The sequence below is a fragment of the Drosophila subpulchrella genome, unplaced genomic scaffold, assembly GCF_014743375.2.
Source record: "Drosophila subpulchrella strain 33 F10 #4 breed RU33 unplaced genomic scaffold, RU_Dsub_v1.1 Primary Assembly Seq39, whole genome shotgun sequence".
Classification (NCBI taxonomy): domain Eukaryota; kingdom Metazoa; phylum Arthropoda; class Insecta; order Diptera; family Drosophilidae; genus Drosophila; species Drosophila subpulchrella.
Genome location: NW_023665611.1, coordinates 136471 through 160926, shown reverse-complemented (window position 1 = coordinate 160926; position 24456 = coordinate 136471). Strand labels below are relative to the sequence as shown.

General features: G+C 46.9%; 1 protein-coding gene across 1 annotated transcript; it reads left to right on the top strand.

Annotated features, from left to right (window-relative positions):
* Positions 1-9977: 9977 nt before the first annotated feature.
* On the top strand, positions 9978-11867 carry LOC119561987 (extensin-like; the record flags this gene model as incomplete). The annotated part of the gene is made up of 2 exons (XM_037875379.1): positions 9978-10101; positions 11269-11867. Coding segments are annotated over exons 1-2 (723 nt in total), but the record flags the coding sequence as incomplete, so codon positions are not given.
* Between the last annotated feature and the right edge of the window lie 12589 nt (positions 11868-24456).

The following is a 24456-nucleotide window of genomic DNA, read 5'->3' as shown; positions in this document are numbered from 1 at the left end:
ACAGATATTAATGACAAATTGACAAAAATCACAGAGCACAAGGTAAACACAACCGGTCACAAGCGACGATAAATCGACTTTATATATATATAAACGATAATAATTCCCCCCTCGTGGGGGCTGAGGACGTGAATTTTTTTTAATATCACTGAAGCAAGCAACAATCCTTAAAATGTAACATGGTGTTAATTGCATTGATTATTTCTTATAACTGCAAGGGTATACAAACATCGGCATGCCTTTCTTGTTTGAATTGCTCCAATTTATTTGTTTTCCGTTCCGAACCAAGCTGCTTGGCAGTCGGACCATGCTACGTGCATAGTAATAATAATAATAATAATAATAGTAATAGTAATAAAATTAATAATAATAAGTAAAGTAATAGGCTTTAGAAAGAAAAAATATTAATACCCTTGCAGAGGGTATTACGATTTCAGTAAGAAGTTTGCAACGCAGTGAAGGAGACTTTTGCGACCCCATAAAAATATATATTCTTGATCAGCATCACCAGACGAGTCGATCTAGCCATGTCCGTCTGTCCGTCTGACCGTCTGTCCGTCTGACCGTCTGTCCGTCCGTTTCTACGCAAACTAGTCTCTCAGTTTTAAATCTATCGGTCTAAAACTTCCGAAAAGTCTTCTTTCGTTTGCAGGTAGTACATAAGTCGGAACCAGCCGGATCGGTCAACTATATCTTATAGCTCCCATAGGAATAATCGAAAAAAAAATTGTAAAAAATTATATTGTTCGGTCATGCCGCAGCCTAATTAAGTTCTTAAAATTTCAAATCTTAACGTAAATTAAATTCTCGATGTTTGCTTTTGCCTTTCTATTTGCCCTGCGTGGCAACTATTTTATTTGCTGTAATTGCTACTCCTTTTTGAATTTCTTTTGCCAATCTCTGCCTGGCCCTTTGTCCACGGAAAACATCTAGTTTAGTTAGTTCGATTTTGTACTCGCTCGCTGAAGGCACGGTCGAAGATCGCCTGCCTATTCTTTTTTGTTTTATATACTTTCGATAGTTAAAAGGCACAGACAAATCGGTCTGCCTATCCAACCAACCAATCTTATACATAAACAATCATAAACATTAAACTTTGTAAATAAGGCCCTAATTGAAAATTTTTTCGGTTTTATTTTATTTGGGCACCAGCAAAGGATAGCGTTAGTGAAAAGGCTCACTGACCCAACATTTTGGTGACCCCGACGTGATCTACAACCAAACAAATAATTTAATTATATTCGTTTATTTTCGTGGCTCAACTGATGCGGGACGTACGCAACATGAATCTCTTCGATTGCCGATTTATTTCTGGTCAGATTCTGCTGCAGCTTTATCATGGATAAGCGATTAGCCTTCACGTTTTCAAATTTTTATTTCTAATCGAATATCTTTAATTCAACAGCTATCCAGTGCCATAAACTGGCGCTATGTACCGACTGACTGCAATCCAGCCGAAATTTTGTCAAGAGGTGCTTCCCAGAGCGAGCTTCTGGAATCTGCCCTTTGGTTCAGAGGCCCAGAATTTCTTCTCAAGAATCAGCACGTTTGGCTTGAATCTTGTTTGCCTGTGAAGACTCTTCCCAAGTCTTCTTCTTTAAAATGCAAATTCGTGAATTCTTGGCAAAAGTTGACCCACACTTTTGGATACGTATACAAATTTGTTCACCGCATAAGACGTCCTGGTCTCGACGTCGAAGATGTTAAAATGGGCACTCAGATGCTTATCAGAAGTATCCAAATTAGTAACCGGGCTGATGACTACTGGAGGCTGCATTCTAAGCGGCAAATTACATTCGTCGATAGCTTTGGTCTGATGCGAGTTGGTGGCAGACTACAAAATTCGTCCTTGGATTACAATGCGCAGCATCCTTTCTAACTGCCACGTCAGCATCCAGTTACACGTGCTATTATACTGGACTTGCATCGAAAAAAAAATGCATTCTGGTCCGCGAGCGCTGCTCGCCAACGCTGAAAAACGGTATCAGCAGCAACGTCCAAGTGCGGCATATGCTTCCGAGCTAAACCACAATTATTTCAACATTTAATGGCTGACCTACCTAAGGATCGTGTAAATGCAACATCAATGTTCATGGTTACTGGTCTGGATTTCTGCGGGCCATTTTGCTACAAAGCCGGAGTTCGAAACAAGGTGCCTATGAATATGTTTGTATGCGTTTTTATCTGTTTCGCGACGAAATGGATCGCTTTCGTTCAGCTTGGAGCTTGGAGCTTGTTCAGGATCTTTCAACACAATTCACAACACATTCTTGGGAGCAATTAAGCGGCTTATTCTCACCAGAGGCAAGCCTGCCCGGATATGGTCAGATAATGCTACGAACTTCGTTGGAGCTAAAAACGAGCCGGCTGAGCTGAAGAATTTATTCCTGTCTGGCCCCCACATTTGAGCTATAGAGGAATTCTGCATGGAAGATTCAATTGAGTGGAGTTTTATTCCCCCGCGTTCGCCTCACTTCGGAGGCCTCTGGGAGGCTGCAGTAAAAACGGCCAAATTTCATATCTATCGTTTTATTGGCCCATCTTTATTATCGTTCGATGAATTGCGTACACTCGTTTGCCACATTACGGCAATTATCAACTCACGACCTTTACTCCCTTTTTCAGAGAATCCGGCAGATCTTCTTTAAATTTCAAGTCCTAACGTAAATTAAGTTCTTGATGTGTGCTTTTGCCTTTTCTATTTGCCCTGCGTGGCAACTCTTTGCTGCAATGGCTACTCCTTTTTGAATTTCTTTTGCCAATCTCTGCCTGGCCCTTTGTCCACAGCAAGCATCTACTTTAGTTAGTTCGATTTTGTACTCGCTCGCTGAAGGCGAGGTCGAAGATCGCATGCCTATTCTTTTTCGTTTTATATACTTTATATTCGCTAGTTAAAAGGCACAGACAAATCGGTCGCATCCGCCCCCTTGCATCGCAAAGAATATTTTTGGTTTCCTCTGTGTGCCTTCGATCCCGCTTTGAACGTTTTACAGCGGCGACGATACGTATTTGTTCGCGAGTACGTTGCACCCCCTTCCATCGCTATATTGCCGCTTATATGCAAATAGACGCACATACATTCCGTTAGTTTTTTCGGTGGTCAAGAATTTTGGTACAGCACACACTGCACAGTGGTATTTAATTATTTTGCAAGTGATAAAAACTGAAAATAATCAAAATAAATTTAGTAAAAATGTCAACCGACACAACTTTAGCTGCTCCAGTTCACGGAGTGAAGCGTCTTAAATTGAAGGCTGAATCAATGCTTTCTAAGGCTGACGCCTCTGAGAAGGCCCTGACTGTTGAGAAGCTCCAGGCGATGAGTGAGGAAGAATTAGAGCTTCGTGTTAAGCTCTCAGAGGAGAATAAGGCTGCACTTACCCAGGTCCATGACAGTCTTGGGGGGCTGGATTTTAATGAAATCGGCAGCCACGTCAATACAAATCATGCAAAGTCGAGAATTGGGTAAGCGTCAACGTCCAGCAATTCGAAGTTCCACGCTTAGACTAGAGCTATCTCTGGATTTCCATTCTGTGTCGGCTGAATTTTCTGGTGGCAATACTGAATTTGCCGACTTTCAACCCATATTTAAGGCTATCATCGACAATGACGTTAAGCTCACTAACATTGATAAGCTGCAGCATTTAAAGTCTTGCCTGAGGGGTTCCGCCTTGGATACAGTGCGCTCATTAGAAATTTGTGATGGCAAATATTCTGTAGCCTTGGATTTGTTGAATAACCGTTTCAATAATATGCGTCTTATTTTCCAATCTCATATAATGGCAATTTGGGTCTCCCTAAAGTGGACATGCAGTCCGAAGTACGAAGCTGAGAAATATGTCTGATAAAATAAATGCTAATCTACATGCTCTTCAGTCAATGGGTTCGGCTGAGCAAATTTCAAACTGCATTTTTGGTCATGTTTTACTTCAAAAATTCGATAGCAAAAGTCAAATGCAATTGGGGAGAATCTGCGGCTATTGATGAAATTCCTTCGATTGATCAATTTACTACATTTTGTCCAGCATTGTACTTATATAGTTTACAATCAAGAAAAAGCCGCAACAAAAGCATTTTACTTGCCACTAACACTTTGGGAAATGGAAGCGTTGCATGTGACAACAATAGCTATTATATTCATAGCTGTGGTCAATTTCCCAATCAGTCAGTACAAGAGCAAATTAAAAAGGTAAAGGAATTAGCGTTTTGTCTTAATTGCTTAAAGAATGGGCATTAGATGCGCAAATGTAAGTCAAGCCGCTGTCGAACTTGCAGGTCCAAGAATCACGCCCTTTTCATCTTGGCACTCAGTCTTCGACCCAGGTTCTACGAGCTCCCGCTGCAGAACAAAGTACGCCAATTGCAATTACCTTAAGCCCTTCTACCTCTTTGCTGGCTCAGATGTGGATTCTGAGATTGTCTTTTTGCAACTGCAGTCATAAGCGTTCAAAGTCGATCAGGTGCTTGAATCCCGTGCCGTGCGCTGCTAGACTCGGGATCTCAAGTCCACATTGTGACTTCCGGACTCGCTCACTAGATGAATTGCATAAAACGATAACTACCGCATCAGATGTTGGTCAGCCACCAAAGACGAACTGGAGTGTGAGGCTCATTTCAAGACCAACTTTCGTCGTTTAGACTCTGGTGAATATTCCGTACGATTACCTGCAAAGAACACTCTAGATTTACTGGGTGAATCGTACAATCAAGCTTATCGTCGGCTTCTCAATTTGGAGAACAAGCTAGAGCGCAAGCCAGAAGTTCGGCATTCATTCGTGAATTTTTGATTTCGAATCACATATCCGTTGTTCCCAGAGACTCCTTGAGTCTTTGCCAATAATTTCTGACCCACCAATGCGTTTTCAAGAAAGACACCACCACTAAATTGCGAGCTGTTCAACACGCTGTTACAGTTTCGGACATTCCCTGTTGCATTGACTGGTAACATCTGCAAGATGCATCGGTGTGTTCGTGTGGCTGAGCCCGACAGCTATCTTCAATGTATTCTTTGGCGTGACTCACCGGACCAGGAGGTGCAGATACTCAAGCTTGATACCGTGACTTATGGAACTAAGCCTGCAGCCTTTTTATCCGTTCGAACGATGCATATTGGCGAGTGATGTCATTTTGAGGGACTTCTAAGTTGACGATCTGATCACAGAAGGCCAATCAACACAGGAAGTCCTCGAAATCATGTCTCAAACGACAAACTTGCTTGCACGAGGTGGCTTTAAGCTCAGGAAATGGTGTTCCAACGAGCGTGGTATCCTTGATTAAATTCCTGACTCGGAAAAGGAAACATTCCTGAAGTTTAACGATGGCTGCGACTTTCCAAGACACCGGGTCTTGCTTGGGACCCTGCAGCGGATGTCTTTCGTTTTTCTTTTTCTCCCATACAGGTGTCTCCAATGCCATGTAAACGACTGGTGCTTTCCACAATTAGTCCGCTTGGTCTCATTGGTCCTGTGGTTGCCAAGGCCAAGATCTTCCTGCAACTAAGAGAGAAGACGGAGTCGGATGAGAGCTTTCCTGAGGCACTCAACACATCATGGCTGAAGCTGTCATCTGACATGGGTCGTACTCAGCAAATAAAGTTTCCTCGACGTGCGTTGCATCCAAATGGTGCTATTGAGATCCACGGATTCTGTGACGCTATTATCGACGCATATGGAGGATGTATCTATCTCGTTTCAAAAGCTGATGGCAAACGAGAATTGCATCTGTTTTGCTCAAAATCTCGTGTGGCGTCCTTGAAGAACCTAACGGTTCATAAATTAGAGTATTGCGCTGCTTTATTACTGGCTGTACTGTACGCAACATGAATCTCTTCGATTGCCCGTTTTATTGCTGGTCAGATTCGGCTGTAGCTGTATCATGGATAAGCGATTAACCTTCACGTTTTCAAATTTTTATTGCTAATCGAATATCTTTAATTCAAGAGCTATCCAGTGCCATAAATTGGCGCTATGTACCGACTGACTGCAATCCAGCCGAAATTTTGTCAAGAGGTGCTTCCCAGAGCGAGCTTCTGGAATCTGCCCTTTCGTTCAGAGGCCCAGAATTTCTTCTCAAGAATCAGCACGATTGGCCTGAATCTTGTTTGCCTGTGAAGACTCTTCCCAAGTCTTCTTCTTTAAAATGCAAATTCGTGAATTCTTGGCGAAATATGACCCACACTTTTGTATACGTATACAAATTTGTTCACCGCATAAGACGTCCTGGTCTCGACGTCGAAGATGTTAAAATGGGCACTCCGATTCTTATCAGAAGTATCCAAATAAGTAACCTGGCTGATGACTACTGGAGGCTGTATCTAAGCGGCAAATTGCATTCATCAATAGCTTTGGCCTGATGGGAGTTGGCGGCAGACTTCAAAATTCGTCCTTGGATTACAATGCGCAGCATCCTGTCATACTGCTACGCCAGCATTCACTTACACGTACTATTATACTGGACTTGCATCGAAAAAACTTGCATTCTGGTCCGCGAGCGCTGCTCGCCAACGCTGAAAAACGGTATCAGCAGCAACGTCAAAGTGCGCCATATGCTTCCGAGCTAAACCACAATTATTTCAACAATTAATGGCTGACCTACCTAAGGATCGTGTAAATGCAACATCAACGTTCATTGGTTCACTGGTGTGCATTTCTGCGGGCCATTTTGCTACAAGGCCGGAGTTCGAAGCAAGGTGCCTGTGAAAACGTACGTCTGCTTTTTTATCTATTTTGCAACGAAAGCGATCCACCTGAAGCTTGTTGAGGATCTTTCAACACAAGCATTCTTGGGAGCATGGAAGCGGTTTATTCTCACCAGAGGCAAGCCTGCCCGGATATGGTCAGATAATGCAACGAACTTTATTGGAGCTGAGAACAAGCTGGCTGAGCTGAAGAATTTATTCCTGTCTGGCCTCCACATTCGAGCTATAGAAGAATTCTGCATGGAAGATTCAATTGAGTGGCGTTTTATTCCCCCTCGTTCGCCTCACTTCGGAGGCCTCTGGGAGGCTGCAGTAAAAACGGCTAAAATTCATTTCTATCGTTCTATTGGCCCATCTTCATTATCGTTCGATGAAATGCGTACACTCGTTTGCCACATTACTGCAATTATCAACTCACGACCTTTACTCCCTCTTCCAGACAATCCGGCAGATCTTGAGGTGCTAACTCCTGCACACTTTCTTGGCACATTTCCGCTGGTGTTGTACTCTGAGCGTGACGTCACAAAGCTGAACTTCAACCATTTTGACCGCTGGCAGAGTTTTTTTTTTTTCAACAAATCTTCTGGTCACGGTGGCGTGAAGAGTATCTGACCCTGTTGCAGCAACGGTCAAAGTGATGCATCTCCAAACCTGCGCTACATGTCAACGAAGTCGTCCTGGTTCAAAACGAGAACTTGCCTCCTCTTAAATGGCCATTAGACAGGGTCATGGAATTGGTGCTGGATTTGATGGAGTTGCTCGTGTGGCAGTGATACGAACATCAACTGGAACCACTCGAAGAGCTGTCCGCATGTTGTGCGTGCTGCCGAAGCAAGATCTGGTTGAAAGCCCTGGTCTTCCAACGGAAGGAGAATGTTCGGTCATGCCGCAGCCTAATTAAATTCTAAAAATTTCCAATCTTAACGTAAATTAAATTCTCGATGTTTGCTTTCGCCTTTTCTATTTGCCCTGCGTGCCAACTATTTTATTTGCTGTAATTGCTACTCCTTTTTGAAATTATTTTGCCAATCTCTGCCTGGCCCTTTGTCCACGGCAAGCATCTACTTTAGTTAGTTCGATTTTGTCCTCGCTCGCTGAAGGCACGGTCGAAGATCGCCTGCCTATTCTTTTTCGTTTTATATACTTTCGCTAGTTAAAAGACACATCGGTCTGCCTGCCCAACCAATCTTAAGCATAAACAATCATAAACATTAAACTTTGTAAATAAGGCCTTGGTGTCATTTCAAATAAACTTAGTTCATAATTAATTGAAAATTTGTTCGGTTTTATTTTATTTGGGCACCACCAAAGGATAGCGTTAGTGAAAAGGCTCACTGACCCAAAATATATCTTTGGTGTTTTTTAACATATAACCTCCTACGCTTGGAAATAACATTTTTTTTATAAGTTCTGAATTTCGAATTTAATTTTAACAAAATTTGACGACTATATCATATAGCTGTCATAGGAACGATCCGAAAATTGGTGGGAAAATAATATGAAACAAATTATAGCGCCGGTGTTTTTTGACATATTATCTTATACTATTGGGAATATCATTGTTTGTATTTTTAAGAATTTCGAATTAAATTTAATAAAAATCGGACGTCTCTAACATATAGCTGTCAAAGGATCGGTTTGCTTCTTGATTTTTATCGTATTTTCTTTTCCTATGGGATATAGAATATTTGAACTATTCAGAATTACGAATTTAATTTAAACAAAAATCTAACGACTTTAATATTATGCTGAATGGGGTGGTGTCACGAATAACATGGTACCGGTGTACAGGTGTTAAAATTTTAAGGTAGCCTACATAGGTATACTCGTTTTTCTTATTTTAGATTACAGAAATAACCATAACAAGGTTACCACGAAGCTAGATAACAGGTAATAATGCAGATATTAAACAATCCTTAAATTAGATCACCAACTCGGTTTACCTATTTTACTTATGAATTGTCCCAAAAATCGGACTTTGCCCGCCATCGAAAGGGTTATACGATGGTTGGTAGCAGGTATGATTCAAACCTATATATTGACTCGTAGTCCTAAACCCCGGAGTAGTCTGTGAAAACCAGTTGCCGAGAGACAACGTATACCAGTGCAGTATTTCTTTATTGTGTGTATGTTTCATACTCAGTTAATATAAACACACCGTAAGTATAAGGTGAAAAGTGAATGAAAATCCACCAAAAAGTATAAGGTGAAAAGTTAATACAAACCCATAAGAAAGGTGAAATGTGATTAAAAATCCACCAAAAGGTATAAGGTGATAAGTAAAAAGTGTGTAACAAAATAATAAAGTATTATTATACTTGTTTCCTTTGGTGAGTATTCCTATAAAGTAAAACAGGATTCATAATTTCATAACACTTTAGTCTCTTCGAGTGAAATTCAGGTGGAATGTATATAACCATCAATAAATATTTACCAGAATTCCGACCAAAGAGATTTTAATGCCTTCACCCAACTAAAACGAGCTTAAACATTTTTTGAAATTATCTGACTAATCATAACCCCTTAACTTTTATACCATTATTTTTTAACAGCGATATAAAGAGAATGTCGCGCATAGCTTCCTTATCTTAAGAGCAGCGCCGCCGAGCTGCGCTTAGACGAAGCCGATCCCAATATGCTCAAAATGCGTATTACAAATACAATACAAATAATATACAATACAATACAAATAAGGACCCGTAATGCGTAAGGAAGCTCGCTCACGAAATTCCGCTGCTCGCTTTCAGAGAAGGAGAAGTGAAAGAATTCGAGCCAGCGAACGTTTAAGGAACACTGCTAATCGCGCTACCTGAAGAGCGATCGAGAAAAATCGAGAGCCAGACCGCGCTAGGGACGCTGAAGCGCCAGGTCGAATTCGGAAGAGCGACAAAGACAGCAGGTGCAAAATACTGCTGGCGCTCGAGCGACTTCCCACATATAGGTTGTGAGGATGCGTGAAACACACCCTCCACATTTCGCCACTTCTATTCTTTCCGCCACGAAGGCATACAATTGGAGATTACGCCACGAAGGCCATTTATTTATAAGTTATAATATATAATATAATTATAATATAAGTCGTTACGCCACGAAGGCAATTTATTTAAGTTCAAACTAGAAGCTAAGCTTATCCGATTTAAATATTGCGCGCACCAGGGCTGGAAAACCACCCAGTGCTGGTCAACCGAGGGCCAACAGCTGATAGTGCCGATAGCGATAGGCGGGAGGTTCGATAAGAAACTGTGTTGGGAAACGAAGAAACCCGACAAGCCGGGCTGACATGCGGCCGCAAGGGCGGAAGCTCGCTCTCATTCTCGAATGGCAGCCAAGGCGATCAGACCTAGGAGCGGACTTCAACCCGGAGTGGTACAGCGGCACGAGCGTCGGCACGCCGGATCCAAGGAGTAAGTGGGACAGACAATAGCGATCAGACTGAGTGCGAGTAGGGGTAGTAGTAGTAGTACTAGCGAATAATAAAGACAAGAGAGAATGAAGAAGTATGTGTCCGTGTGAATTTGTGTATTTTTCGGGAACCCACGTGCAGTGATTTGTGCCGGTCGGGAATCGTGTTGCGCCAGAGCTGCTTACTCAGTGCAAACGACCACCCGATCGCCCACAAGGAGCATAGGAAAGGATCGCCTCTGGCCACCCTCTCCTGGGAACCCCGCCCCAAATACGGTTTAGGTAGGCGCGAGCCACGTGCAGTGATTTGTGCCGGTCGGGAATCGTGTTGCGCCAGAGCTGCTTACTCAGTACAAACGACCACCCGATCGCCCACAAGGAGCACAGGAAAGGATCGCCTCTGGCCACCCTCTCCTGGGAACCCCGCCCCAAATACGGTTTAGGTAGTCGCGAGCCACGTGCAGTGATCTGTGCCGGTCGGGAATCGTGTTGCGCCAGAGAAGCTTACTCAGTGCAAACGACCACTCGATCGACCACAGGGAGCACAGGGAAGGGTCGCCTCCGGCCATCCTCCCCTCGGATCCCTACCCCCCTACCCCAGTAGCTTGTGAGTCGCACATCCAGGGGGGAACGGCCACGCCGTCCAGTTTTGTTGGTATTTTCTCAGGGATCGGCTACGCCACTCGTTTCGTTAGTATTTTCGCCGGGAGCAGCCCCGCCATCCACTATACCTTTCGGGTGCCGTGTTGCGCTAGAGCTGCTTACTCGGTGCAACGCGGATACTCTGGCCTCCTTTCCCCACAAATCCCCGCGGCAACTCCCCGTCCAGTTTCGTCCCAATACTTTTCTACAAATTTAACTGTAGAGGACCCTGGCTGGACTGAGTTTTATCCCAGCCCATGAAAAAGGTCCTTACAGTTTGGCGCCCGAACAGGGACGTATAAGGACGACTAGATATCCTTCAGGAGAGTTGGGTTTTTACCACCAACCGCATGGCCTAAAGACCCATGTCCAGTAGACGAGATTTAGAGAAAGATAGGAGACCGCAGGAATAGTTAGAGTAGGGGATCCCGTAACGCTGCGCCCGCCAACGCCAACCCACTCCCGGAGCGCCACATAGCCACGTGGCCTCCCACGAAGCCGTCGAGCGCATACCGCGCCCCGAGCAGCGCCCACAGAGCGGCCCAGCAGCGCCCAACAAGCGCCCAGTGAGCGGCGGCAGTGCACCACCAGCAGCACCCACCCAGCGCTCCCACCAGCAGCACGCACAGCGCGGCCACCGCGCCCTCAGCAGCGTCACCCGCGCCGCCAGCCGCGTTATCAGCAGCGCAGACCCAGCAGCGTCCCGCGCCGTGCAGTGCCACCCACGTGGCCATCAGGTGCCCACAGAGCACCACCAGCAGCGCCAACAACAGCGCCGGACACGTGGTCACCAGCCACACAACGAGCGTCACCAGGAGCACGCAACGAGCGGCCCCGCGCCCTCAGCAGCGTTCAGCGCCCATCGGGCGGCGTCATTTGCACCACCAGCAGCACCCACCGAGTGCCTACCGAGTGCCCACCGAGCGCCACCAGCAGCGCCCACAGCAGCGCCCATCAGCAGCACCCGCCACGCTACGAGCGCCACCAGGAGCGCCCAACGATCAGCGCCGCCGCTCACCAGCCGCACTCACCGAGCGCCAACGGGAGCGCCAGCCGCAACCACATCGGTCAGCCAGTGCCGCACGTCAGCAGCACCTGCCGTGCGCCCAGCGCCAAGTCGAGGAAGGTGCCACTGCCTACAATGTGAGAACGAGTGACATACCGCGGGCCGTCATTGGACTTCTCTCAGGCCGCGCCGAAGGCTGGTACCGGGCATACCAAATGCACACCGAGCCATGGGAAACTTTCCGGAGAGAGTTTCTGGAGTTTTTCTTGCCTCCGCGGTACTACCAGAGCCTAGAAGATGCCATCCGGACCAGGCAACAACAAGTGGGCGAGCCCTTCAAAATATACGTAGTGGAATTACGCCTGATGATGCAACGCGCCAAGTACTCACTAGACCAGGAGCTCGAGCGGATCTACGAGAATTTGATGCCGGAGTACCAGCTTTTCATACGGCGACATGAGTTCTCCTCACTAGAGGGGCTTACCCAACTGGCAACTGCGTTCGAAATCGCACGGGATCGAGACCCCGTTCGACATGCAGCCCTAATTCCAACCGCAAGCTGGAATTCCGGCAGGGAGAGCAGCGGAAGACCCGCACCTAGACCCCAGAACTTTCTCGCTCCAACGCCCTCTGGACCCAGGAGGCCGGCGATATCCAACGGGATGATCGCCCAGGCAGCGGAACCACCGGTTGAAATCGGCCGAGCTTGTCACCGCTGCGGAGAAATTGGACACTTCACACGAGAATGCCGAAACCCACCGCTGATGCACTGCTGGGACTGTGGGAAACGAAACATCCGTACCATCGACTGCTGCCGCCGGACGGAAAACGGCCAGGGTCGCCGCCCACGTCGGGAGCCCGCGGTGACCCACTCGGTGCTCCCCCATCACTAGATTCCCCACTCCGCCTGGCGGGGGGGCGAATTGTTGCCAATGTTACCATCGAGGGACAACCTTTCTCGGCAACAATTGACACAGGAGCCTCGCGAAGCTTTGTCAGCGAAGCGATCGCCAAGCGCTTAGACTCAGGAAGAAACAGCAGAGAAGTCCGCTCCCGCATCTCTCTGGCGGATGGATCCCAGAAAGAGGTGACCAAGGCCCTCCGGGCGCAAGTCGGCTTAAACGACCGACAGATCGGGCTGACGCTACTAGTCCTGCCAACGATCCTGGATGAAGTGATTTTGGGCATCGACTTTCTTTGCGCCATCAGCGCAACTCTAATCTGCGGGCAAGTCTGCTTGCAACTAGCCCCACATGCCACCCGGAAGGTAGAACCAACCCCAGATACGCGGGCGACTCCTACGGCCGCAACCGCGCAATCCCCAAGCACACCCGGTACGCCGCAATCATCGCAAGGCACCAAGGGGGGGACCAAAACAGTTCCAAAGCCTGCTCCGAGGACTCACATAAAGCCAAACGCGCCAGTGCGGAAGACAAGTCCTGACCCCTCGGGACCCCCGTTGTCAAGGAACCCGTCAGGCGACACCGCGGGAACCTGCACCCCCACGGATAACAGGTACGGCCTACAACCGCAGGCGGACGCCGCCACGGCAAAGGAGAAGAACCCGTTTCGACGCCCCTCCACGAGCGCCCTGTTGGCCACCACAACGGTGGAAATTCACACGCGCAAACCAGCCACCTCACCTGGGCCTGGGGAACCACAATGGAAAATCGGTGTATATCAGCTGCCAGCCCAGTCGGACGCAGCCAGCGCACGGAAGCACAACCCGTTCCGGAGCCACTGTCCCCACGGACACCTGGCCACTGTAGCGGAGGACCCAACCAGGCTACAGGTGGCCGAAGAACCTCACGCCGAGGAAACCGCCCACTTTCTGCAGGAGGAGCTACAGCTTTTCGACGAGCTAAGCGGGCCAACGGAGATCGCCGAGCATACCATCACTCTCCGGGAGAATAAGCCACTAAAGCAGCGGTATTATCCAAAGAACCCCGCCATGCAGAGCATAATCAATCAGCAGTTGGACGAGCTATTACGCGACGACCGAATCGAGCCCTCCCGTAGCCCGCACAGTGCCCCGCTGGTGCTCGTGCGGAAGAAGACAGGGGATATGCGGATGTGCGTCGACTATCGACAACTCAACGCACATTCCATACCCGATGCGTACCCACTCCCACGAATCAACCACATATTGGAGCGGCTACGGAACGCCCGGTTCATCTCAACGCTGGATCTTAAGAATGGATACTGGCAGATCCCTATGGCGGAAGGAAGCCGCGAATGCACGGCTTTTACCGTCCCTGGGCGTGGACTCTTCCACTGGAAAGTCATGCCCTTTGGACTGCATTCTGCCCCAGCAACGTTCCAGCGAGCCCTTGACAGCGTCATCGGGCCGGATATGGAACCCCACGCCTTTGCCTACTTGGATGACATCATCGTCATCGGGGCGACGTGGGAGGAACATGCCAGGAATCTCAGGGAAGTCTTCCGACGACTGCGGGAAGCAAAGTTTCGGCTGAATCAAGGCAAGTGCAAGTTTTTCCAGAAAAAGCTGGTATACTTAGGCCACTTGATCAGCGAAGAAGGCATAAGGATGGACCCAGATAAGATAGCTGCTATCCAGGGACTACGCCCGCCAACCAACGTCAAGGAACTCCGTCGCCATTTGGGCATCGCATCTTGGTATCGACGCTTCGTCCAGGATTTCGCCTCCATCGTTCAGCCCATGTCCCGACTCCTCAGGAAGGGGGTCAAGTGGAGCTGGGAGGAGCCCCAACAGCAGGCATTCGAGACACTCAAAGCCAGACTAACGGCCGCACCGGTACTGGCCTGCCCAAATTTTGAATACAAGTTCCAGCTTCAGACGGATGCAAGTGATACAGGACTTGGAGCAGTCCTCACTCAGAGCATCGATGGAGAGGAGAAGGTCATCGCCTACGTAAGTCGACGCCTCGAGCGAGCCGAGGAAAACTACTCCACTACCGAAAAGGAGTGCCTCGCCATAGTTTGGGCCACGCGGAAGCTACGCTGCTACTTGGAGGGCTACCAGTTTGACGTGATTACGGGTCACCTCGCTCTCAAGTGGTTGAACTCGATTGAAAACCCCACGGGCCGTATAGCCCGGTGGGCTCTGGAGCTGCAGCAATACCAGTTTACCGTCCTCTATCGGAAGGGCAAATACAACGTTGTCGCCGACGCCCTCTCCCGACAACCCCTAGGGATGCTTCAGCTGCTCGCGGAGCACGGAACTCAGTGCAAATGGATCCGGAGGATGCAAGAAGAAGTCCAGAGGCGCCCCGAAAAGTTTCCGGATTACACTCTGGATCACGGACAGCTGTATCGACACATCGGACACACCTCAGACGTGGGAAACAGCAACCCATGGAAGCTTTGCGTGCCTCGGGAGCAGAGACAACGAGTGCTGGAGGAATGCCACGACCACCCTTCTGCTGGTCACCTGGGCATCCGGAAGACTCGCAGACGGATTGCCCAACGATATTTCTGGCCGGGATTACATCGAGACGTTGTGCGGTACGTCACCAGCTGCTTGGTTTGCCAACAATACAAGGTGAGTCAACGCAAACCGGCGGGCAAAATGCTTACCCGCCATCCCACGCAGCCATTTGCGCTCGTCGGAGCCGACTTCGTTGGACCTCTTCCTCGGACCCGACGAGGGAATACCATGCTGCTCGTATTTATAGATGTCTTTTCCAAATGGGTCGAGATCATACCCCTAAAGAAGGCCACAGCCGCCCAACTGGAGTTTGGATTTCGGGAAAGGATAATATCCCGCTTTGGAGCACCCAGGACTTTGATCTGCGACAACGGCACGCAGTTCACCAGCCGCGGTTTCAAGACATTCTGTCGCACTAACGGCATCAAACTGGAATACACAGCTCCCTATTCCCCGCAGCAGAACCCCACCGAACGGGCAAACCGGACCATCAAGACAATGATAGCTCAGTACGTGGACCAGGATCACCGGACATGGGATCAGCTACTGCCAGAGATCTCGCTGGCCATAAACACGAGCATCTCAGATAGCACCGGTTTCAGCCCCGCCTATCTGGTGCAGGGTAGGGAACCCAGATTGCCAGGGGCCCTCTTTGATGTGGTCACGCCTGGTCTACACTCGTCGCCGTTGGACCCCACTGAGCGAGCTAAACGACTTCAGGAAGCTTTCCGCACTGCGCTGGAAACCAACCAGATGGCTTCTCAGGAACAAGGCCGCCACTACAATTTGCGACGTCGCGAGTGGAGACCTCAGCTGGGATCACAGGTTATGGTCCGCCTCCACCACCTGTCAAAGGCCAGCGAAGGCTTTAACGCAAAGCTTGCTCCTAAGTACTCGGGGCCATTTAAGGTGCTGAAGTTCCTCTCCCCGAATATCGTCAGGATACAACATATGGAAAACAGGAAGAGGCGAACAGCAGGAGTAGGCGACCTGAAGGAGTACCACCAACGCAGCGACCAACTAGGGGACCCGGAAGAAGCCACCGGAGAGAGCGCGTGCCCAACATAAGGGAGTCGACGAATATAAGTCGATCCTCGCACTCAGGCAGGACAAGTCATGGAGGAGGCCCAGTGGATCGTCGCCCCAGTCGGCTGGAGGGTAGACACCCACCAGCGACGACTGCCTACAGCCCTAGTCGCATCCATCCAGGAGCAGGATCGACGGAGGGTGCGCTACCTGCGCCAGATCGAGGGTCATCGGTTCCGAGTCACCATCACCGCCGGGCGGGAGGTGATCGTTTCCCTCCGCCATAATCACGCCGAAGAAAGGGGGGGGTGTGAGGATGCGTGAAACACACCCTCCACATTTCGCCACTTCTATTCTTTCCGCCACGAAGGCATACAATTGGAGATTACGCCACGAAGGCCATTTATTTATAAGTTATAATATATAATATAATTATAATATAAGTCGTTACGCCACGAAGGCAATTTATTTAAGTTCAAACTAGAAGCTAAGCTTATCCGATTTAAATATTGCGCGCACCAGGGCTGGAAAACCACCCAGTGCTGGTCAACCGAGGGCCAACAGCTGATAGTGCCGATAGCGATAGGCGGGAGGTTCGATAAGAAACTGTGTTGGGAAACGAAGAAACCCGACAAGCCGGGCTGACATGCGGCCGCAAGGGCGGAAGCTCGCTCTCATTCTCGAATGGCAGCCAAGGCGATCAGACCTAGGAGCGGACTTCAACCCGGAGTGGTACAGCGGCACGAGCGTCGGCACGCCGGATCCAAGGAGTAAGTGGGACAGACAATAGCGATCAGACTGAGTGCGAGTAGGGGTAGTAGTAGTAGTACTAGCGAATAATAAAGACAAGAGAGAATGAAGAAGTATGTGTCCGTGTGAATTTGTGTATTTTTCGGGAACCCACGTGCAGTGATTTGTGCCGGTCGGGAATCGTGTTGCGCCAGAGCTGCTTACTCAGTGCAAACGACCACCCGATCGCCCACAAGGAGCATAGGAAAGGATCGCCTCTGGCCACCCTCTCCTGGGAACCCCGCCCCAAATACGGTTTAGGTAGGCGCGAGCCACGTGCAGTGATTTGTGCCGGTCGGGAATCGTGTTGCGCCAGAGCTGCTTACTCAGTGCAAACGACCACCCGATCGCCCACAAGGAGCACAGGAAAGGATCGCCTCTGGCCACCCTCTCCTGGGAACCCCGCCCCAAATACGGTTTAGGTAGTCGCGAGCCACGTGCAGTGATCTGTGCCGGTCGGGAATCGTGTTGCGCCAGAGAAGCTTACTCAGTGCAAACGACCACTCGATCGACCACAGGGAGCACAGGGAAGGGTCGCCTCCGGCCATCCTCCCCACGGATCCCTACCCCCCTACCCCAGTAGCTTGTGAGTCGCACATCCAGGGGGGAACGGCCACGCCGTCCAGTTTTGTTGGTATTTTCTCAGGGATCGGCTACGCCACTCGTTTCGTTAGTATTTTCGCCGGGAGCAGCCCCGCCCTCCACTATACCTTTCGGGTGCCGTGTTGCGCTAGAGCTGCTTACTCGGTGCAACGCGGATACTCTGGCCTCCTTTCCCCACAAATCCCCGCGGCAACTCCCCGTCCAGTTTCGTCCCAATACTTTTCTACAAATTTAACTGTAGAGGACCCTGGCTGGACTGAGTTTTATCCCAGCCCATGAAAAAGGTCCTTACAAGGTCGAGTTCACAAAATCGACAGGCGGAATCTTCAAGACAGTCACAGCGCAATATTGCTGCAAGAGTACAACTTTCGGAGGAAGAACGAGAGGACCAACGGGAACGCCAGCGACGGAGAAGTCGAGCTACGGCGAGGGAACAATATCTTCTTAAAGGTAATGACGGACCAACTAAGTTTTGTAAGTGCTGTGGAGGAACGTGGTTTCCATCCCAGGTAACTGGTTTGAACATACGTACTATTTCTTCTAAATACCCCAACCTTAATGTAGGCAATGCTTTTTATTTAAGTTGAAAATTTCCGAGTCCGTCCGGCAAATATAAATTTTGCAGATCATGTCTCTCTTTATATCCCTTGGATATGAAAGGCAACGTGGAACAAGAGGCGCTGTAGTCAATGTTCATATTGTAGTACCTAATACTTTAAGCGTACTACCGCGCACCTTTGATTCGATTCATGTAATCCAGGTTCATTTGAAAAAAAAGCTAGAATATTCCCATAATTTCATGACGGAAACTATTCGACCCGCTCGGGTCATCCAAGCTTTGCGATACTTGGTTAACACTGAGCTCTACAGAAAACACACCATTTTCTTTGATGGTGAATGGCTCAATCAAATGGGAGCCGAAGAAGAGATACCTTTCATCGCAGATGAATCTGACCGAGAAGTTGTAGAAGAGCATCTTCGTCAACAATCTCATTCTCAATCAAATGACCAGCAAGAAGGTGATTTAAATTCCTGAGGTCATGAAACCCAATTAGAAAACGATGAAATTGGACTTCAGCCTATTGCTATGGCCCCCGGAGAAGGCCGCGTTCCAACAAATTTAGCCCCTGACGACGACGCAGAAGAACTTTCCTTCCCAACTACTTCTTGCGGCGAAATATTTAAGGAAAATTCGACCTATGCAAAAAAAGGAAAATAGGAAAAAGGAAAAAAGGACCGTCTGCTGCAAATGTGAGGGATAATTCATTTGCTCACAGTCTTGTACAACTTGACGACGGATTTCACATTCTAAAAGGCCTCCGTTCAGATCCAGCCCACTGGGTTGCCTACATTCTTCATAACCCTCTCTGATGCTGAATCTAAATGGAACGAACTCTTAGTTATTCTATCTCTTTTATTGGATGGCAGAGATATTACTGAGGAAGAGGCAGCAGCTCTTTCTAGCGCTGAAAAAGCTAGATTAATCCGATCTTACCCAGTAACGTGCTACCGGTACTTCGACAACAGGATCCGACAATTGATGAAATTATTTAATAGATATTTGGTGACCATAATTATTGGATCGTGTTTCAGCACAGAGGATCGCCGGACTGTCATGGCATGTACTGGTTTTCTGGTGCCCCAAAACTAGAAGGACCCAATATCGCCGAAGAGGTCGCCCGTTTTATTGATCGTTTCAATATCAGCGCCATAAGTAAAGCGCTTCATGTTTAAGGGAACTGCGAGGCCAACAATTCCGCCGCTTTAATATGCCATACCCACCAATGCCTGAAACTCTGGTTCTGTACCCAATTGAAGAAAACGAATCCAACGTTGAAGAATATAAGGAAATATTTAAAAAAGTTAAAGAACTCTTAAAGAAGAACCAGCCATGCTAATAATTTTGAATATTTTCTCAGCCATCTTAATATTTTATATGAGGAGTACAAGTTCGCCATTTGGTCTAGCTTTAAAAAGCCCCAAGTATTTCTTCGTCGCCAGTTTTCTGAAAAATTCTGCTGAAGGCTTATAATATATATATATAATGAACTACATAAATAAATCCAACCGTGGCGTGTCGCAACTGTTCCGAGAAGCAATGACAGAAATAAGCCATGGAAATGTATCCGTCAAAAGAAAGTTGCAGCATTTATGGGGCAAGTTTATAACGCGGCATACAACATTTAAGGTTTACGCATGTCTGAGGCTAGTGAAGGGAATGTTTTTATTCACTCTTGCCATCCAGATAAAAGGATAGTCCGATTTAACAGAGAATTAGAACAGCTTCCCGAAAACTCAACAGATATTTTTGAGCGAAATTAACTTGATCGATACGTGCAAAGACACGTACAACTAGAGTCGTTTTGTCTTGCGGAATTCGCGGCTTGATTAAAATTCTCCAAGCTAAATTCACGATCAGAAGAGTCAAACGAAGAATATGACGAACCAATCTACTTTTATGCAAATGAAGAAAATAACGTTGCTTCACAAAGTTACCAAATGCTGGATGGGACTCTTAGTGTAAAAAGACGTAAGCATGCCCTTATTCTTAGGTTGGTTCGCTTCAGTTTAAACTCTTCTCCATCAGATTATTTAAGAGAGCACGTAATGCCATTTTTCCCTTGGAGAAGTGAAGATACGGAACTCATTTCAAACGACAATGAAAGCATATTTAGAAATTATTTAGAAATCGCAATAAAGAGCAGTATGATGTGTTTGACGACATGGAGTTATAGAGAGTTCTAAAAGATATGCAAAATGTGGATAGAGAAGAAAATGGCCCCTTCCCCAAAAAACCCAGCCTCTCAATACCTTGATGAAGAGTTTAGGGTTTTGGCAGTACCCGACGTCGGACAAAACGTAAATGTACTCCAAGTTGAAAATGATTCACATAATCCAGAAGATGGCGAACTTCCTCTTATAAGACTTCCTCCGAAGGTATCTGACGATAACCTTTGCTCGCTTAACCGGTCGCTCAACTTTACGCAACGCTAGTATTACGCCCACGTAATGCATAGTGTTGCAGCCAAAAAAAAAAATTTAACGAATTGGTGGAGGGGCCCGTGTGGAAAAAAGCTGATTGATTTCTACAATATTTCAGTCTATAACTTGACGAACAAATAAACTTCCTGGGGCAACAGGGATTGGGATTGGAGGACTAACGCTTCATTCAGTTTTCTCCCTTCCTGTTAATCAAATATCTGTTCCTTTAAGAACCTTAAGCAATGACACTTTAAATACGATGCATTGCAAGTTTATTGATATCCAATTAATTATTATAGATGACATCTCGATGGTCGGATCGAAAATGATTGGATACTTAGATCAAAGACTTAGCCAAATTTTTAGAAATCAAGATGCAAGTTTCGGGGGCTAGTCTATAATAGTTTTTGGAGATCTGAAGCAGCTTAGCCAAGTTGGAGATCGTTGGATATTCGCTAAAAATTCATCTAGTCCCCATAATATTCTGGCAGGAGCCAACTTTTGGAATACCTTTAAGTTTTACAAGCTAACGGAAATAATGCGGCAACGTGACGACCACGCTTTTGCTTTGGCTTTGGATAATATGTCTGAAGCCAACATGACAGATGCAGATGTTTAGCTTTTCATGACAAGAGTTTTTCCAGTTACCGATGTTCTTGACGACCCACATCACTTATTCTGTTCTAGTGCTGACGTAAACCATTACAACTCCCTATAGCTTGCCCAAATTAGAACTGAAGAATTTGTGTCAACTGCAGTAGATACAGTTAAATTAGCTAATATGTCTGAAAGAAGATGAGAATCAACTCTTAAGCATGCCCAAAACATGATGACCTCTGAAACTCAGGGTCTACCATATATTTTACACCTGAAGACAACTGAAAAATATATGGTTACCGTCAATATTGATACAAATGATGGACTTGTAAATGGGTCAATTGGTCAATTAATGCGATTTGACAACTGTATGTTTAACGGCTCATTATTAGTTAGTGGACTGTGGATAAAGCTTACAGATGCCACTGTCGGTACTAGGTTAGGTTAGGGCGGCTGTCGGACTGTAGTCCGATACACTTAGACCTCTATGGGTCCATTGTGATACCGCATGATCTCATTCTTTTTCCATCTCTAGGGTCCCATAACTTATATGTTTCAACCTGTGTTTTGCTGATCAGCATGTCTTCCACCCGGAAGATTTAATAAAAGCACTTTCGTTTTTAAGATTAGTCCCCGATATTTCGGTAAGATCGTCGATGAAGGGATCGTCCTAAGTGTTTCATTCTGAGTCTGCGTAGTACTGGGCAGAAGCAGAGAAGATGTTCTACCGTTTCTTCTTCTTCTTCATCCCTGCAGCTTCTACAGAAGTCATTTTTTGGTGCTTTTAGCCTGCCGGCTTGTGTGCCAACGAGCCAGTGGCCTGTAAGAGCTCAAACCAGTCAGCCACACTCTGTGCGGCTGAATTTGAGTACTTCCTAGGTTTTTTTTTGTTTATCACAGGCCATGACTGGTGAGAGATACAACACTGTGGTGCGTTTTGCCAATGGGTGTTGGCTAGTTTGTTAAAATAGTTTTTTATATTTAGCTTGCAAGTTGCCATGGGCATGCCGACATTCCCCCTTTCTGGGAGGAGAGGCATAAGGTGCCCTGCCTGTCTAACTCGTCCGCTATGCAGTTGCCTACGATATCACGGTGACCCGGAACCCATGTTAGGCTGATAGTAAACTGACTAGCCATCTCGTGGAGAGATCTGCGACAGTCTGCTATTGTACGGGAGTTGGTTTTTGTAGAGTAGATCGATTTAATAGCCGCTTGGCTGTCACTATAAATATTTAGGTGTCCTCTTTGGAGGCTTATGTTCCCTGAACAGTTTAGTGCGTGGACCTCCGCTTGGAAGACGCTACAGTGGTCCGGGAGCCTGAATGACTTCCTGATATCTAATTGTTCGGAGTATACACCTCCGCCAACATGTCCTTCTAATTTGGAGCCATCTGTATAGAATTAGATTGCGACCGTCGTGCCCAGTCGACCCTGCTCCCATTCCTCTCTATCTGGAATCAGGGCCTCAAAGGGTGTGTGACTGTATTCAATGGATTTGCATAGATCCGTTTTCTTCGAAATCGATTTATCATGCTGGAGAATTTTAGCATGGCCATAAAATTGGGCTTTCCACTGCTCGGTGTCCCTCAGTCGAATGGCTGCCGATTTGGCCCATTCCATGCCTGCTAAGTCCAGGCTAGGGAGGTTCAAGATCGTATTCAGCGCTTCATTCGGTGTGGTTCGAAGGGCTCCACTAATACACAAAGCCGCCATTCGCAGTACTTTGTTTAGAGGAGTCAGTATGCATTGTTTGTGCAGGGCGGTCCACCACAGAGCCACTCCGTACAGTAGGTTTGGCTTGACTACCGCTGTGTATATCCAGTTGACTATTCTAGGGGACATGCCCCATCTTAGCCCAATTGCTTTTTTATAGGAGTAAAGTGTAATGGTCGCTTTCTTGGTGCTCTCTTGGTTACTTAAGACCTATTTGAGACGCTTATCTAATACTAACCCGAAGTATCTGGCGTGATCGCTAAAAGAGAGATTACAATTGTTTAGAATAGATGGGTTGAGTTGTGGAATTTTGTATCTATTTGTAAATAGAACAAGTTCCGTTTTTGAGGGATTTATCACAAGTCCGTTCTCTATCGACCATTCCGATAGTATTTTAAGTTTAGCGGTCATAAGATTGCAAAGTGTTTGTGGATATTTTCCGTTAAAGATGACGGCGACGTCATCTGCGTATGCCACTACCTTACAACCTCCTCCTTCCAGAATTCGCAGTAGTTTATATACTGAGATATTCCACAGGTGGGGTGATTGTACACCTCCTTGCGGGGTGCCTCTGCTCACTAGTTTAGTCTGGGTTGAGGTCCATAGTGTGGCTGTGACCATTCTGCTAATCAGCAATTTATGGACCAATCCCACCATTGGCGGCTCAACCCCTAGCTCTGTGAGAGATTCTGTTATAGCAACGGGAAGCACGTTATTGAAGGCTCCCTCTATTTCCAGGAAGGCGATCAGTGTGTATTCCTCGATGCTGAGTGATTTCTCGATTCTGCTTACTTAAGGTTGACTTACTTTTAGTATTACCTTTGGGTCGATAGTGGCCCTTATGTGTAGGCTTATCATTCTTTCAAAGCTCCTTAATTAATTCTTGGACGTTGATGCACTATGGTCAGTACAAACAAGTGGCCCTTACGACACCAAGAAATGATTGTTACGCGCGGAGCCCTAAACCGATTTGGAAAAAGACGACATAGCAATAGACAGTTTAAAATACATGCTCACATAGAATGGCTAGTAACATAGAAATTTACAAATTATTGGAAGAAAGAAAAAAAAAAGTTTATCATAATTAGTTGCATTAGGGCTATCAAACAGTATGACGTGACACAGTGCATTATAGTCGTCACAAAGAACACGAAAAGGATCATGAAGAGCATAATTGGATCTTCAAATTGGCAAGGACAACGGACGAAAACGACGAACTGTTCTACAGGGTACATTCCAGTTGAGGGAACTATGACGGAAGGGAGAGTCGACATCACCATTAATTAATTTATGCAAAAACATAACTCCATGACACTTTCTACGATGGTTCAGGGTTGGTAAGTCCAGCAGGCGCAACCTCGCATGATAAGAGAGCAATCGACTTCCTGTGTCCCAGTTTAAGCCTCTCAAAGCAAATAAAAGGAATTGTTTTTGAACGGACTCTAATATATTTTGGTAACAGCTAATTTGAGGTGACCATATACAAGAGCAATATTCCCTTGACGGACGAACAAGAGAAACATACAAAAGCTTTGTTGTGTATGGATCATCAAACTCCCTTGACCAACGCTTCATAAACGCCAGGAGACT